Genomic DNA, 14,661 nt, shown 5'->3' on the forward strand with positions numbered 1-14,661 from the left:
CCTCCCCCTCACACACCACTCTCCTACCTGGCTCACTTCACTCCTTTGGTCCCAAATAAATATATTCCTTTAGTTTCTCCTTTTTATTCTTTTTTCAAATGTCAACATATACTTATTTTTTACTTCCAAAAAATTTAGATATAGCTGACATAACATTAGTTTCAGGTATGCAACACGATTCAAGACATGTTTATATTGCAAAATGATCACTCCCCTTTTTATGCTTAAGACACCCCATTTCTCAACTTCAGCTCCCCAGCTTTTACTCTTCTCTGCTGAGATTACCCCTCCCGCCGCCTCCCACACTTAGTCACCCTGGCACCTACCTGAAACACTGACTCTACAGCTCGTTCTAGTCATGGGTGGGGAGCCTTTTTCCTGCCAAGGGCCATTTGGATATTTATAATGATTTCTCTGGCCTTATACAGCCCAGGTCCTTGCTGCCCCTCCCCACCTCCAAAACACCCTACTCCCCTCAGACATTCCCCATCCCTGTCCTAGATGGGCCTCACCCGATACACACCCAAGATCCCTCCCCAGCCCTCAGTTTCTCCAGGAGACACCCAAGATGGTAGTAGTTGTTTTGTTTTGTTTTCTTTTGATGTGACTGAATAGGGGACGAGTGTATTTCAGGAAAAGGAAAGAGAACTAACTACTTGAGAAACTGGGCTCGCCGCATTCTGTCACCACCTCACAACCCAGGGCGAGAGCTGCTCATGGGAACGATGGTGGCGATGATGACGTGTTGGATGCTGACTTGGACCACACACTGAACCAGGTGCCTACATTTGTCTCATGGATCCTCCCAGCATTCCTGTAAAGATGACATGGGGGGATGGGCTCATTTGCCTAAAACCAGACAGCACATGGTGGAGTCCAGAAACCATTTGTATGCTTTTCTGAGCTAAAGATCCCTTTTCATTTCCTCATGTTATTCTAGGAGGTGACCCCTTTGGTCTAACCCAGTGGTCGGCAAACTCAATAGTCAACAGAGCCAAATATCAACAACGGTTGAAATTTCTTTTGAGAGCCAAATTTTTTAAACTTAAACTATACAGGTAGGTACATTGTTATTAACTTAATTAGGGTCCTCCTAAGGCTTAGGAAGAGCCACACTCAAGGGGCCAAAGAGCCGCAGTTTGCCGACCACGGGTCTAACCCTTTAGGGGAGGAAGTAAGTCTCTAAACCCAGGGCATTTTCTCATTAGTAATGTTTAAAAAAATAAAGAGCTCGCCTCCGTGGAGGTGGGCAGGGGCAGAGTGACAGGTGGGGATGGAGGCTGCAGCTACTGAACAGGTGGAGCAGAGGCGGAGAGCAGAGGACACGTCACTTAGAATGAGGAAAGAAACAGTCGGGTGTCTGAAGTGTTTGTGGCGAGGAGGAGGAGGAAAGGCGGCTTGCATGGCCAGTCTCATAGCTGTGGTGCACTCCCTTCCTACTCCACCCGCGTTAGGGTGCCTACAGGCCCCAACCTGTTGGGTGCAAGCCCAGCTCATGAGAAGCCATTTAACCCAGAGTGGAACCAACTGGCTTGGTCATTCCACTGTGAAGCAGCAAGCCCTCATTGGGCAGCACCTTCTGCCGGGCGCCACCTTCCCGCCATGTGGCGTGGGCACTTGACAGCTTCCACCGGTGGGCGTTTTCATCGCTTGGCTGTACCCCTGTGCTGTGAGGTGATGGCATTTCTGCCCTGTTGCTTTCATCGTCGCACACTGGGTAAGGTCACAATCAACTTTTTACAACATGCAGGAGCAGCACCCGGTCTCACAGCCTATCAAATCCCTAAGGTCTGCATGGGTATGAGAGTGGGTGGGAAAAGAAAGTTTTAAATCTCACAAGGCTTTTTGCAGGAAAGGGGAGAGGGGGGCCCCGTGTGGGTGCTCACGTGCAGGTAAAGGTCCCATGCCTGGAACTTAAATGTGGAATCCATCCTTGCCTGTCAAACACAAGGCAATTCAAACGCAAACAAACACCCACGACCGGGACGCCTATCAATCCTGTTATGGGGAGTCATTTACACTCAGAATTGAAGCCCAGTCATTTATTGCACAACCCTTGGCTGATCACATGTGAAGGGCACGAGACTCTGAGGCATCGGAATCAAAAGCTTCGACTGACTCATGCGAGGGCCTCGAGCAAATCACGGTCTTCGTTTCCAAATCAGTGACACAGGAACAATGATTTCGTTGTTGTTGTTCCTCTTCTCCTCTTCCTCTTCTTCCTTCTTCATGTAATTTTGTCCTCACCTAAAGTCTCCGACTGCTGAACTCCATCCGATGAAGGAAGAAGTTGGGAAGAAAGGCAAGATCCTAGAGAGACCATAGCCCTGGCCCACTGTCTCCTTTACTCTTCTTCCCAAAGATGTGTTATGCCTCAGAGAGGAAACAGAAAGAAATTCTGGCACCTTCATCCTCACATCCTGAAAAGGTCATTGGACAGGACTGTAAAAAAAGGTGCAGGATGCTGGAGCCAGTTTGGCTCGGTGGATGGAGCGTCGGCCTGCGGGCTGAGGGGTCCCAGGTTCGATTCCGGTCGAGGGCATGTGCCTGGGTTGCGGGCACGTGCCTGGGTTGCGGGCACGTCCCCAGTGGGAGGTGTGCAGGAGGCAGCTAATCGGTGTTTCTAACTCTCTATCTCTCTTCCTTCCTCTCTGTAAAAAAATATATTTAACAAAAAAAAAAGGTGCAGGATGGTTTAAAGGACCAATTCTTCTCTTTCCCCCCAACTCAAGGCAAATATATTTGTTCCCAAGGGGGAATATAGGGTGTCCCCCAAAAATGTATACACACTGTAACAGCTGAAAGCTGTTTTGAAAATGAAATGTATTTTTTAAAAATATTTTTTTTAATGATTTCAGAGAGGAAGGGAGAGAGATTAGAAACATCTGTCCAACAGGCTTGTGAAGCGGATTCCCATCTGAGAGAGGGAGGTAGGAGGGGCTGGTTGTACGTAACAGCAGTGGTTCTGCAAGTGCAACCTACAGCTCTAGGACCGAGTAAACCAAAACAAGGAAGCTTTAATCTAGGTGATGTTATTTATTTTTTAATATTTATTGGTTTCAGAGAGGAAGGGAGAGGGAAAGGGAGAGGGAAAAAGAGGTAGAAACATCAATGATGAGAGAGAATCATTGATCAGCTGCTTCCTACAGGTCTCACACTGGGGATCGAGCCCGCAACCTGAGCATGTGCCCCGACCTGGAATCAAACCCTGACCTCCTGGTTCATAGGTCGATGCTCAACCACTGAGCCTCGTGGGCCTGACTCTAGATGATTTTATTTTAAAATGTTGAACATCAGTCCCTTCCCCGTTACTGTCCAGTCAGCAAGACGGGGTTGGTGAAAACTGGGACATCACCCAACCTCCTGGCTTAAAAGCCTCCAACAGCTTCCTGTCACAGCATCTGGACTGACATCCATACTCTTTTCTCTGGCCTCCAAGGCCATAGCTGATTTGATCCAGCCTCCCTCCCTGACTCATGTCCTAAATTCTGCTGGTGTGTGCCAGTCCCCCCCGACCTTCTGTTTCTCAAACACGCCAGTGTGTACACATCTGAGGGCCTTTGCTGGCACAGTCTTCACAGCAGGGCGGAGGGCCTCTAGCTGTTCACCCAAATCTGCTCTCTCCACAGTGATGGCATTGCAGTCAGGCAGTGCTGGACTACATTTCCCAGCCTCCTTAGCAGTAGGCAAGACTCTACACTAAGTTCTCCCCAGCACCGCATGAACAGAAATAATGTGATCCACTTCCCTGCTGGGCTTCTCCATGATGTTTCTTCTTCTAGCTACCAGGTAAGATGAAGGAAAGAGGATGTCGGACTTACAAGATGTAAAGAGCCTGGTTCCCTGAATCACTACGTGGAGGAGAGCTGCCCATCAATCAGGAACACTTGCCTTGGACTGTCACATAGGCAAGATCAAAACTTTTGTGGTTATAAATTATGGAAATTTTAGGCCTCTTTGTGCCCCTCAGCCTAACATAAAACACCTCAAATCCTCACTTGGCACTCAAATGTTAAAGGTTAGCTTCTCAGGAGACCTTCTCATTGATTACTCAACATTAAATAGTCTCTAGTTCCTTTCATCAGACCAATCTAGTCAATTTTCATCATAGAATTTAGTATTACGTAGCATTTTGTTTGTCATCATTCTTCAAAGAGACCACTGTAATGTCTCTTTGGGACCGCTGTAATGGGAATAGGCATCTTAGCTCGGCTCATGCAATCTGGCACATAACTCAATGTTTACTGAATTAATACCTTCTGATTAATTTTTAAAAAATATATATTTTATTGTTTTTTTCACAGAGAGGAAGGGAGAGGGATAGAGAGTCAATAACATTGATGAGAGAGAAACATTGATCAGCTGCCTCCTGCACACTCTCCACTGGGGATGTGCCCACAACCAAGGTACATGCCCTTGACTGAAATCGAACTCAGGACCCTTGAGTCCACAGGCCAACGCTCTATCCACTGAGCCAAACCGGTCAGGGCTCTGATGAATTTTTTAACTCAAAGGGATGCAGAAATTTTTTTAGCCATCTAAAGAATTAAAAGGCCTGCCGTAACCGGTTTGGCTCAGTGGATAGACTGTCGGTCTGCGGACTGAAGGGTCCCAGGTTCAATTCTGGTCAAGGGCATGTACCTTGGTTGTGGGCACATCCCCAGTAGGGGGTGTGCAAGAGGCAGCTGATTGATGTTTCTCTCTCATCAATGTTTCTAACTCTCTACCCATCTCCCTTCCTCTCTGTAAAAATTCAATAAAAAATATATTAAAAAAAAGAAAGAATTAAAAGGCCAGAAAAGACAACCACCAGGGACCAATAGAAGGTTGCTTCTCGTTGTACCTGATTTGGGCCTATTTTAGGAAGAAAGTGGATGAAGAACTATGGCCAATCTGTATAACCATTAGCAGAGAAGTGCAGTTCATCGATATTTCAAATTAGTCTTACATTTGGATATAATAAAAAAGTACTACTTCACATGGATGCCTGCAAGTTTACTAACCTCAGAATGTCATCTGTCTTTTAAAACCTACATTAGCCCAGTGGGGTGCAGCTCAGCGATTGAGCATTGACCCAGGAACCAAGAGGTCACTGGTTCAATTCCTGGTCAGGGCATATGACCGGGTTGTGGGCTGGATCCCCAGTAGGGGGTGTGCCAATCAATGCTTCTCTCACATCATTGATGTTTCTCTCTCTCCCTCTCCCTTCTCTGAAATCAATAAAAAAAAAATACTTAAAAGAAGAAAAATAAAACCTACATTACTCAAACTCAACAGCCATCCTGGTCTAGAATCTTTAAAACCTGCAAACTGATCTCAACAACCAAGTTCTGCTGTCACCCCATTTATGGTACAGCCGCTTAGGGCCTTTGAACTGAGAAACGGAGGCAGTGTAACAGTGTTTGTGGATTTATTCATTCAAAACCCTACTAGGCATCAGGCACTGGGGAAATAGCCGTGAAAAGGACAGACGTAAATCCCTACTCTCATAGACCTTATGTTTTAATGAGGGAGGAAGACAATAAACTAGGTCAGAAATGACATGCAGTGTGTTGGGTAGTGGGGTCACTGCTGAGGAAAATGAGTAAGGGAAGTGAGTGACACAGGAAGAGGAGTCGGTGGCTATAATTTCAGAAAAAGCAGCCAGAGAAGACCTTACTGAGGTGATATTTGAGTCAAGACCTGAAGGAAGCGAGAGAAAAAGCATGAAGGTGCCTGGGGAAAGAGCATTTCAGACGAGGGGACAAATGCAGAAAAGGCCTGAGGTGGGGAGCACGGTGAGGGCATGGTGAGGTCAAGCAGGGTCAGGGGGAGGGAAGCAGGAGGTTAGGGCAGAATAGCGGCCTTGGGGGCACTGAAGGACTGGCTTTCACTCTGGGATGGGACTCACTGAAGGGTCCCAGCTCACACTGGCAGCTGTTCTAAGGGAAAGCAGGCAGACAAGGGCAGGGGCTGGGGGGCCTCCTGCAATACCCCAGCTGAGAGGTGCCCCTGCCTGGGACCAGGGCTCTAGAAAGGATCAGCTTTCGAATAGACTTTGAAGTGGAGCCAACAGGACTTAGGGTAGATTGGATGCAGGGCATGTAAGTCGTCAAGGTTTGAGAGTGAGCAACCGAAAGGATGAAGCTGCCCTTTACTTCTCCGGGGAAGACGGTGACAGGAGCAGCTGGGATGGAGGATCTGGGGCTCAGGGCACTTCAGATTCCTGAGGCAGAACAGGAAAAACACGTTGGCCTTAGGAACTTTCTAGGAGGAACCAATCCACCCTAGCTCTAAGTTTTTAAAGGACAAAAGCAATAGATAAGGATTGATGAATTTGTTAATCCCATTCCCATACCAACAGCTGTGAGCAGGGATGCAGTATAAGCTGGTAAGTTAGTACTTTTATGAATTTCTACTGCAGCTGTCTGTCCCTGCGCCAACACTTGTATACGGGTAGGAGCAGTTAAGGTACCTCCAGTTGTTTGTCAGACCTTAAAAAGCCACAAACGAGAACAGGGCATCGCAGAAGATTCTAGATCAGCCGTGGGCAAACTACGGCCCACATTTGAAATGAATAAAACTAAAAAAAAGACTGTACCCTTTTATGTAATGATGTTTACTTTGAATTTATATTAGTTCACACAAACACTCCATCCATGCTTTTGTTCCGGCCCTCCGGTCCAGTTTAAGAACCCATTGTGGCCCTCGAGTCAAAAAGTTTGCCCATCCCTGTTCTAGACGGAGGTCTGTGGCATGCTCGGGTGGGGGGTGGGGCGCTCTCCATGCCTGAGGTGAAAGTAGGGGACTGCTGGCTGACCACCATACTGTACTCCTTATCTCGGGCACGCAAGTCGATCAGGCCTCACAGCCTCCCTGGCAGTGTGGCATAGCCATGAGACAAAGTTCCAGCCTGTGAAATGCAGTAGAGAAGTGATGAACACCCCTTCCAGGCCTGGTGTAAAAGCTTCCACGAACCCTCATTCTCTTTTCCTGGTATGTCAGCTACATACTGATGTCCAAAGTAATCTTGGAAGCCACATTGTTGAAAAGGGCAGAACCCTGGTAGCCCAGGGCCCTTAGTGATTGAGCCCTCCCTTCCCACACATCACTGCTGGAGTTGCCCGACTTCTGAAAATTTCCCTTAGCATCCTCAAATCTCATGTGATGCAATGGATGCTAGTTAATATCTAATGAGCACTTACAATGTGCCAGTAATTTTCTAAGGACTTTACATGTATTGTTTAATCCCTGTGACCCCAATTGTCCCAATTTTATAGAAGAGGAAACTGAGGCACCGGAAGGTTAGGTAACTTACCCAGTCACATAGCTAGTAAGTAGCAAAGCTGAAATTCACACCCAAGCAGCCTGGCTCTGGAGACCAGCCTGAACCACAGTGCCCCATCGCCAGTGCTGTTTCTATTACTTTGCATCAACTGCCTATGTGGAGCCACAACGCACACCTTATGAACAGCAACAGCATCCCTCCTGCAGTGTTTATCTGCAAGTTACTTTAATGGCGTGGAGATGCCCCTTTCTTCTGGGTTTCACGCACATGGCAAGTCACAGAGCCTGGGAAGAAGTTATTTAGAGGGACAGGGAGATAGAGACAGGGATACAAATTAATTAACCATCTCCACTGAAAAGAAATTGATCAAACAAGAGTCTTATGATAAAAACTTTATTGTTTAAATATCAAATGTTTTACACATCACTTTCCTTTAGAAAGTTCCTATTAAAAAAAAGAAAAGAAAGTGTTTTGATTATTTAGAGCTGACTTACATTTCATTACGTGACACAAACTCAAACCCAAATGCATCTAATTCACTCAGCTACAGACTGGTCCTATGTCCAGCCCCTAAACCAATGGCACAACGCAACCAACTTTGGGATTCCTGAGTGTGGTTCCCTTAAGTTCTCAGAGTTTCCCAACTCTCAAAACCAAAGCATTCTGGGAGAGACTGAGCTATTGGCAAGCCTATTTTGCCAATCAGCCCAGTTCTTCTAAGATGCAGTAGTCTCAAAGTGTAAAGAAAAGCCAGGAAAGCATGAGCAATAGCAAGAACAAATAAAGGGAAAAGAGCCATGTCTACTTGCTCAGATTTGCCAAACATGGCTACACAACTGGTAAACAAACCTTGAGTGCAAAGGCCATTGGCCCAACTTGCCATGAAGATGAGATTTAGAATTAAAATGAGGAAATTAACTTCCACCAGAGGTGCACAGTGAAAAAAGCAAATGCAATTACTATGCTGAATTGCTCTGAGTTCATCACCAGAACCAGCTCAAAAGAATGACAAAAGGACAGAGAATGGAAATATAATCACGCAGAGGGCAAGGTCACAGATGGGTGGCATTAACTCAGCTGTGGAGCCTTCAGGGAAGGAAAAAGTCTGGTCAGCATCAGGTAACCTCAGACCAGAGGGATTTAGAAATAAACCCAACTGCTGCCTCCGGTAGGAAACTAGTAAGGGTCTGTCTGCCTCTCGTTAAGCCACAGATGCATTCATTCAAGGTTGTGAATAAAACAAACTACTGGTAAACAGCATCATTTCCCATCAGACATGTATTTCCCAGGGAAAATAATCCCAGCATGTCCCTTCCTCAAGTCAGCTAATGAAAACCGTATGGTACATATTTAAAGGGATATAGTTCTGTTCTGTAAGCATTATCCTAATTTTGTATTCCACGCCTCCATTCCAGGTCTTTTGTTGTTTGCTTAGTTTTAGGCAAAAAATATTTTCTAACTTCTACACTCTTGAACCATTCTCTGCAGATTTCATTCTATAAGATTGTGTCCTAAAACGTTATCAGCTATAGCCTCTCACCTTGGAGCCCCCAGAGGGTTTAGGTTACCAATCACCAATACATAACTCACTGAAACCCAAATCACGAGTAGTTAAAAAGTCCAGAAATCCTCCCTGTATGCCGCAGGATCACAACATGTGATGACATTTAAATAATGGGTTTAAGACTGTCCTTCTGATGGAGCTGTCCCATAGAAAGGTTTGCTAGAGGCTTGAATCCTCTTATAAATGCTGCCCATCACCGGTCCAACACCCTTGCTTGCTACATGTCCTGCTCTAGGTCCCCATTTTCACATATTGCACTCAGCTGCTGTAGAACAGCAAGACCGGCAGCACCCTCTAAGTCCTGTTGGCCCTGATGGTCAGTGTTCCAAGCAGCCACGCTCGGGGGAACCAGGGAGGATGCTACAGCACACCCGTATCTCCATCATGTCTCTACCCTGCATGCAAAGGTCATCTTCCATTTACTTGTACTTCTACCCTCCCCCACCCCCCCCAGCATAAACTGATTTCTGAATACCTTCTCTCTTCAATTAGTTCTACCAAATGACTTGGTGCAGGACCATTCTGAATGAACACTAAAGGTGAGCCTCAAGGCCGCCCCATGTGTGCCCCCTATCTTCAGGAGGGCCACTTTCAATGGAGCCCCCATACTATTCATTTCCCACCAAAAGTAGATGCCTCTGCTATTTGGAGAAACCAAGGCACAAGAGAAGGTTCACCTGAAGTTCTTTAGTTTATGCAATGAACTCCTAGTGGCACCCACTGAGGAACAGGACTTGAGCCATGGTTTTACATTTCCTGTTCTCAAGGACATGTTCTGAATCTATTTTGTTAAGAGGAACTGGCACTTTAAATTCTTTCAGAGGAAAAGCTTTTTACTTTATGGAACTCCTAACACGAAAGGGAACAGTCATCTTCTAGGATGGGAATGGGAAACTTTTTTCTAGTGAAGCCACAGAGTACACGAAGTCACCAAATTCAAAGGAGAAACGTGGCTTTCTGGAATCTGTGCTAGAGAATGGCAGAAGGCATCATCCAATCAGCTTCTCTTACTATGTTACCAGTGATAACAACTTTGGAATATTTAACAGTTCAAGTATCCTGTTTACCCTCAGGGCAGGTGTCAAACAGGTAAGACAAGGAAATCAGAAAGCACTGCAATTCCTAGCCACTTAGTTGTAAGGCTGTTTTTATATACAGAGGGGGTAAAAGCCACAAGTGAAGAATAGATCTGTAGATATGAAAACTGTTTGCGTTTTAATCTATGTAAAGTTAACTGTAGGATATTTGTCAAGCACACATGTATATATATACACACTAGAGCTGGCGGTTAAACCAACATTTTTATGGCTTTTACTAGAGACAGAAGTGCTAAGAACAGGCAGATTCCACTAGAAATGGTTATAATAAAATCAGTGACATGAAGCCTCATGTATCTTTCCATTTTTATGCAACCCTCTTGCTGGGTATTTAAGGAGAAACACGTGGGGTAGGCTGCAAGGCAAAATAGTCTTAACACACACTCACCATCTATCCAGTTCCCTTCGCCAAGCAATTGGTAATCTTTATGCTTATGGCTAAAGCCCAAACTCTGGGATGAAGGCTGCTTACTGGCTGACGTCTGGGGGCCTAACCAGGTACAAGTGGAAATAATTCCTATCACCTTCAATAAGCAAAATCTGTAACGTAGATATAGGTGTCTGGTTACCAAACACATTTTTACACACAGGAACCTGCTTCAGAAGAAATGCGGAAGTTATACATAAAAATCTTCTCTCTGGTGAACAGACAGACCAGCCCTGGAGGTGAGCACTAATCAGAACATTGTCCATGACTGGTAAAGGTGAAGGAGCCGCCCAGTAAAGGGGCGCATTACTGGTTGGGCTGGCACTTACCAGTTCTGCTGGCAACCAAAGGAGTTTCACAATGATTTTATTTGATTCCTAGAGAAGTTAATCTCTAATTTCTGCATTTGGAATAAAAACTGCCAGTGAAGGTTCACTAGTGTCACACTCTAGAACTTCTGAACTTACAAATGACTCAAAACCCTCACAATATCAACAACCTAACTTGCATAAAAAATGATGGACAGGAAATAAGATCTTAAAAATAAAAAGCAATTATACATTGGAAAATAAATGATGGACAAGGACAAGGATATTTGGGTTAAATTCATTCAAAGTATTCCTAACAAGAATACATGGACACCTACAGGTCTAATCATAAATACACATACACTGAAAGGCTATTGCAATGAAACCTGTTCCAGACTGACCTTCCATATTCCATCTTTGGGACTGATTCCCCAGTCCCCACACTGTGAAAAGACAGTGGACAGGCCTCTGAGCGGTGCATGCCACCTGCTCACAGAACAGTGTGAGGCCCATCTTCACACAGGCCTTCTTGTCACTGCTAAGTTCCACCCCACCCACCACTCTGTGGCCCTAAAGATTTATAAACGCACAAAGCAAATACAAGGAACCCTTTGCACTGCCACCGATTTTGCCCCAATCACAGCACTAACTACTTCATTACAGTCACAGCTCTCGGAGGTGGCGGACAGAAACCCTACAAGCAGTTCCCTAGTGCATCGTACATCTTTGGTGTAGGGCGGGCGAGAGGGTCTGCAGCACGATTGTCTGAAAGGACATTTTGAAGACAATCTGGCTAGCCTGTTGTTTTGAGCGCCCTCTTGCAAACAGTTAACTACAACTTGTCACAATCCTGACTTCAGAAGATTGTGACGGACCTAGGTGACGTTCCATCACGTTACTAAAGTCCCCTAACACGCACACAAACAGCACAGCCAAGAGAAGATGGAACAGGGTACAAGAGAAATGCATGAAGTAGCCCCAAATTAAAATTTCAAAAACTCCTGAGATATGAGCCTCCATTTTGATTGTGCTAAAATGACTTGAATTTTGATGTCAAGAATAAGCTTTTAAAGAGAGTCAGACTTTAGACAAAATCACTGAACACTAAGTTCACAAATCACCACTTCAAAGGTTGTTTCAAACACGTTGCAAAGTGTAACCGGAATTGGGAATTATCATGCTCAAAATTCTTTTCAATAAAACAAGATTTCAGATTCCTTCTAGGTGTAGAAAAGAGCCGATGTCTTTCCAGAAGCATTATTGCACAGTGGGGCCCACAGCACAGTGATTTCCAAGGGCTAGTCCTCATCTAGTAAAAGGCCACAATAAATACCTCTATACACTATGCCCCACTCCGACTTGACATGGTAAACACAAATGTGATGAGTCTTGTTTAATAAAAGAAACTCCTGAGAAAAGACGGGGATGGAATACACTACCAACCATCTAATAAAAGGCCACGGAGTCAGAAACTGCCATTACTATTTATCTCTATTGCCATGAAGCACACTCGCCAGACGGACATTCCAAGCACCATGACAAACCAGTGGCACGGTTCGCACTTCGCTAGTTCACTCAGATCACAGCTCAAACTGAGCGTTAGTAGAACTTCCCAGAAGATGGACTTAGAAAGGAAATACACTGCTGACCATCAGCCCATTAACTGGACTCGAGATCATCATTTGTCATTGTGGGTTGAAGTGTGATCAGTGAGATGCTAGCAAACCCACGAGTAAATTCCAGTGTTTAGGTCACTATTTTTCACTCACAGTTCTTGAAACATCACCAAGACATTTGCAAATGGAATTCCAGGTTTGTTTGTTTTATTAATCTGAGTAGCACCATGTTTCACTCTAATGTCAATTCCCCTACAATACCCCATCCAAGGTGGCAATCCATGCAGCAGCCTATGATGTACAAAGTAACTCAAGTTTTAAACCCTCCTGATTCATCCTTTTAAAATGTTAAATCCTAACCACAAACCACGCCAGGCAATATTATTCAATTATTCAATTTTCCTGTTATAACTGATGAGTCATAATACACAGAGCACTGGGTAGAATTCCGAACACCCAAATTATGTGATCAAAAGTTTGTAAATTGACAATGGAACCAACAAGCCATACCACCTTGCCTGTGGTACAGACACAGCCAAAGTGTGCTCTTAGCTGCATGGGTGGTGGGATTTCTCAGGGCTTCTGCTTCTCCAAGACTCACTCTCATTCTAAAACGGTATGCTAAACACAAAGCCATCAATTTTATTCCAGAATACATCATCTTAATGAGAATAAAAAGCTTTTGTATACATATACTGCCATTACATTTAAAAAGGCCCAAATTTTAACTAATAGACAAATTCATCAGACAAGAGATCATAAATTACTTTGGCTGAAAAAAAAAATCTTTAAAAAAAATCTGGCTCAACATTCTGCTTGCAGGTTTCTACTAGTACAGGTGAGTGTGTGTATGTGTGTATAATAGCTTTTCCAAGGGAATGGAGTATGGTCTAGCCCACTTTTCCATGGTTATGTAGGAACTACAATGTTCTTTGCTAGCAAAATAAGAAGTGCAAGGTCTGCATTTCCACCACCTTGTTGCAAAGCCCCAAGAGCTTCCTGCAAAGTAAAGCCGGCATGGAGAATCCGGTCAATGTCTGCAGCAGGAAAAAGTAATGGTGGGAGAATGGAGGGACTTGATGATGGATAGCTGGTAGGTGGCTCAAATTCAACAAGTGGCCCTGCAGCTTCAGGACAGACATCTTCTCTGGTCTCAGGCCCATCTGTCACTGGATTCTGTGTGTCCTGACCCAAATCTTTAACCAATATGAAATCTGATGACAAGGACTTAGTTTGCTCCGAAATCTGATTGAGTGAATCCTCCTCACCTGCGAGAAGTTTTGGTGAAATTTCTACACCTAAGGTGCAGTGTAATTGATTAGACGTTTTGGCTGAGGCTAGAATGACAGAACTCTCATTTACTGATTCCGTTGACCGGGGGACACCTTCTGAGTCAGTTACTAGGCCCTCAGCGGGACCCCTGAAGTTAACATCTGCTGTATCTTCCATTCCAGTGCCAGCGGAAGTGTCTACTAATTTTTCTGTCTTTACTGAAACAGATGTGGCCTGATGAAAGGAGACCTGTGAACACTGTTCACTCTGGATCCATCGTTCAGAAAGGACCCCCAGACTTGTTTGGCCCTCAGTTACTGTTTCTGATTGACAGATAACTTCTTCAGATGGAATTTCTGAAGCTGGTTTACTACTAGTGACCAGAAGTCCTTGAAGTTCCTTCAAGGCTGCTGTGATGGAGGAGCAAGATTCCTCTGCTGACTCCACAGAGGGCTGACAACTGCCACAGAGACTTACAGCAGGGGAGCAATTCCCGGTGTCTGCATTTGTTCCAGACATTTCCACATTGCTTTCTGGGAGCTGTAAATTCTGAGAGGAAATGGAACTACTCAAGGTTTCAGATGAAGGGTTGCATTTTGATGTTTCCACTTCCATCAAGGGATTATCTAAGGTGAGATCAGATGCACTGACACTCTCGACATTGGCATTCTGGCCGCCTGCCAGTAGGGGCTGTTCAACTACATCTACTTCCATAAGTGTTTCTGAACTGGAGCAGTCAGAGCATCCTGAGGGTAGACTGCTCTGTGCACCTGGGAGGTCCATAATCTGCTGCAGCCTGTCTCCTTTCATTGCAGCTTCCACATCCACACTTTTTGGTTGATTCTGTTGCCTTTCTCCAAGAAGCTCACGGTCCCCCTTGTTACAAAGATGTTCTCGGTCATGTGGCACATTCTGTTGTTCAACCTCATGCTGTCCATTCTCTGGTTCCTCCTGCTGCTGAAGGCCATTCACCTGACTCAGAGTCTGACATTCTGGATGCCAACCCTTTTCACCTAGAAACCTCTGTGGTTCTTGCATCCTAGTCGCTGTGACAGACACGTCCTGTGTTGGGTGAACGGGAGAGTCGAGGCTCTGGGTGCTTCTTTCAGC

General features: G+C 45.1%; 1 protein-coding gene across 1 annotated transcript in view; it reads right to left on the minus strand.

Annotated features, from left to right (window-relative positions):
- Positions 1-7,644: 7,644 nt before the first annotated feature.
- Positions 7,645-14,661, minus strand: part of LOC102758936 (protein DDI1 homolog 2) — a 34,913-nt gene continuing 27,896 nt past the window's right edge. The window contains exon 8 of the mRNA XM_015565865.1: positions 7,645-14,661. This exon is cut by the window's right edge and continues 33 nt beyond it. Coding sequence (XP_015421351.1) covers positions 13,189-14,661 — 1,473 coding nt within the window. The 3' untranslated portion in view covers positions 7,645-13,188.

The sequence above is a fragment of the Myotis davidii genome, unplaced genomic scaffold (genome assembly GCF_000327345.1).
Source record: "Myotis davidii unplaced genomic scaffold, ASM32734v1 scaffold299, whole genome shotgun sequence".
Classification (NCBI taxonomy): Eukaryota; Metazoa; Chordata; class Mammalia; order Chiroptera; family Vespertilionidae; genus Myotis; species Myotis davidii.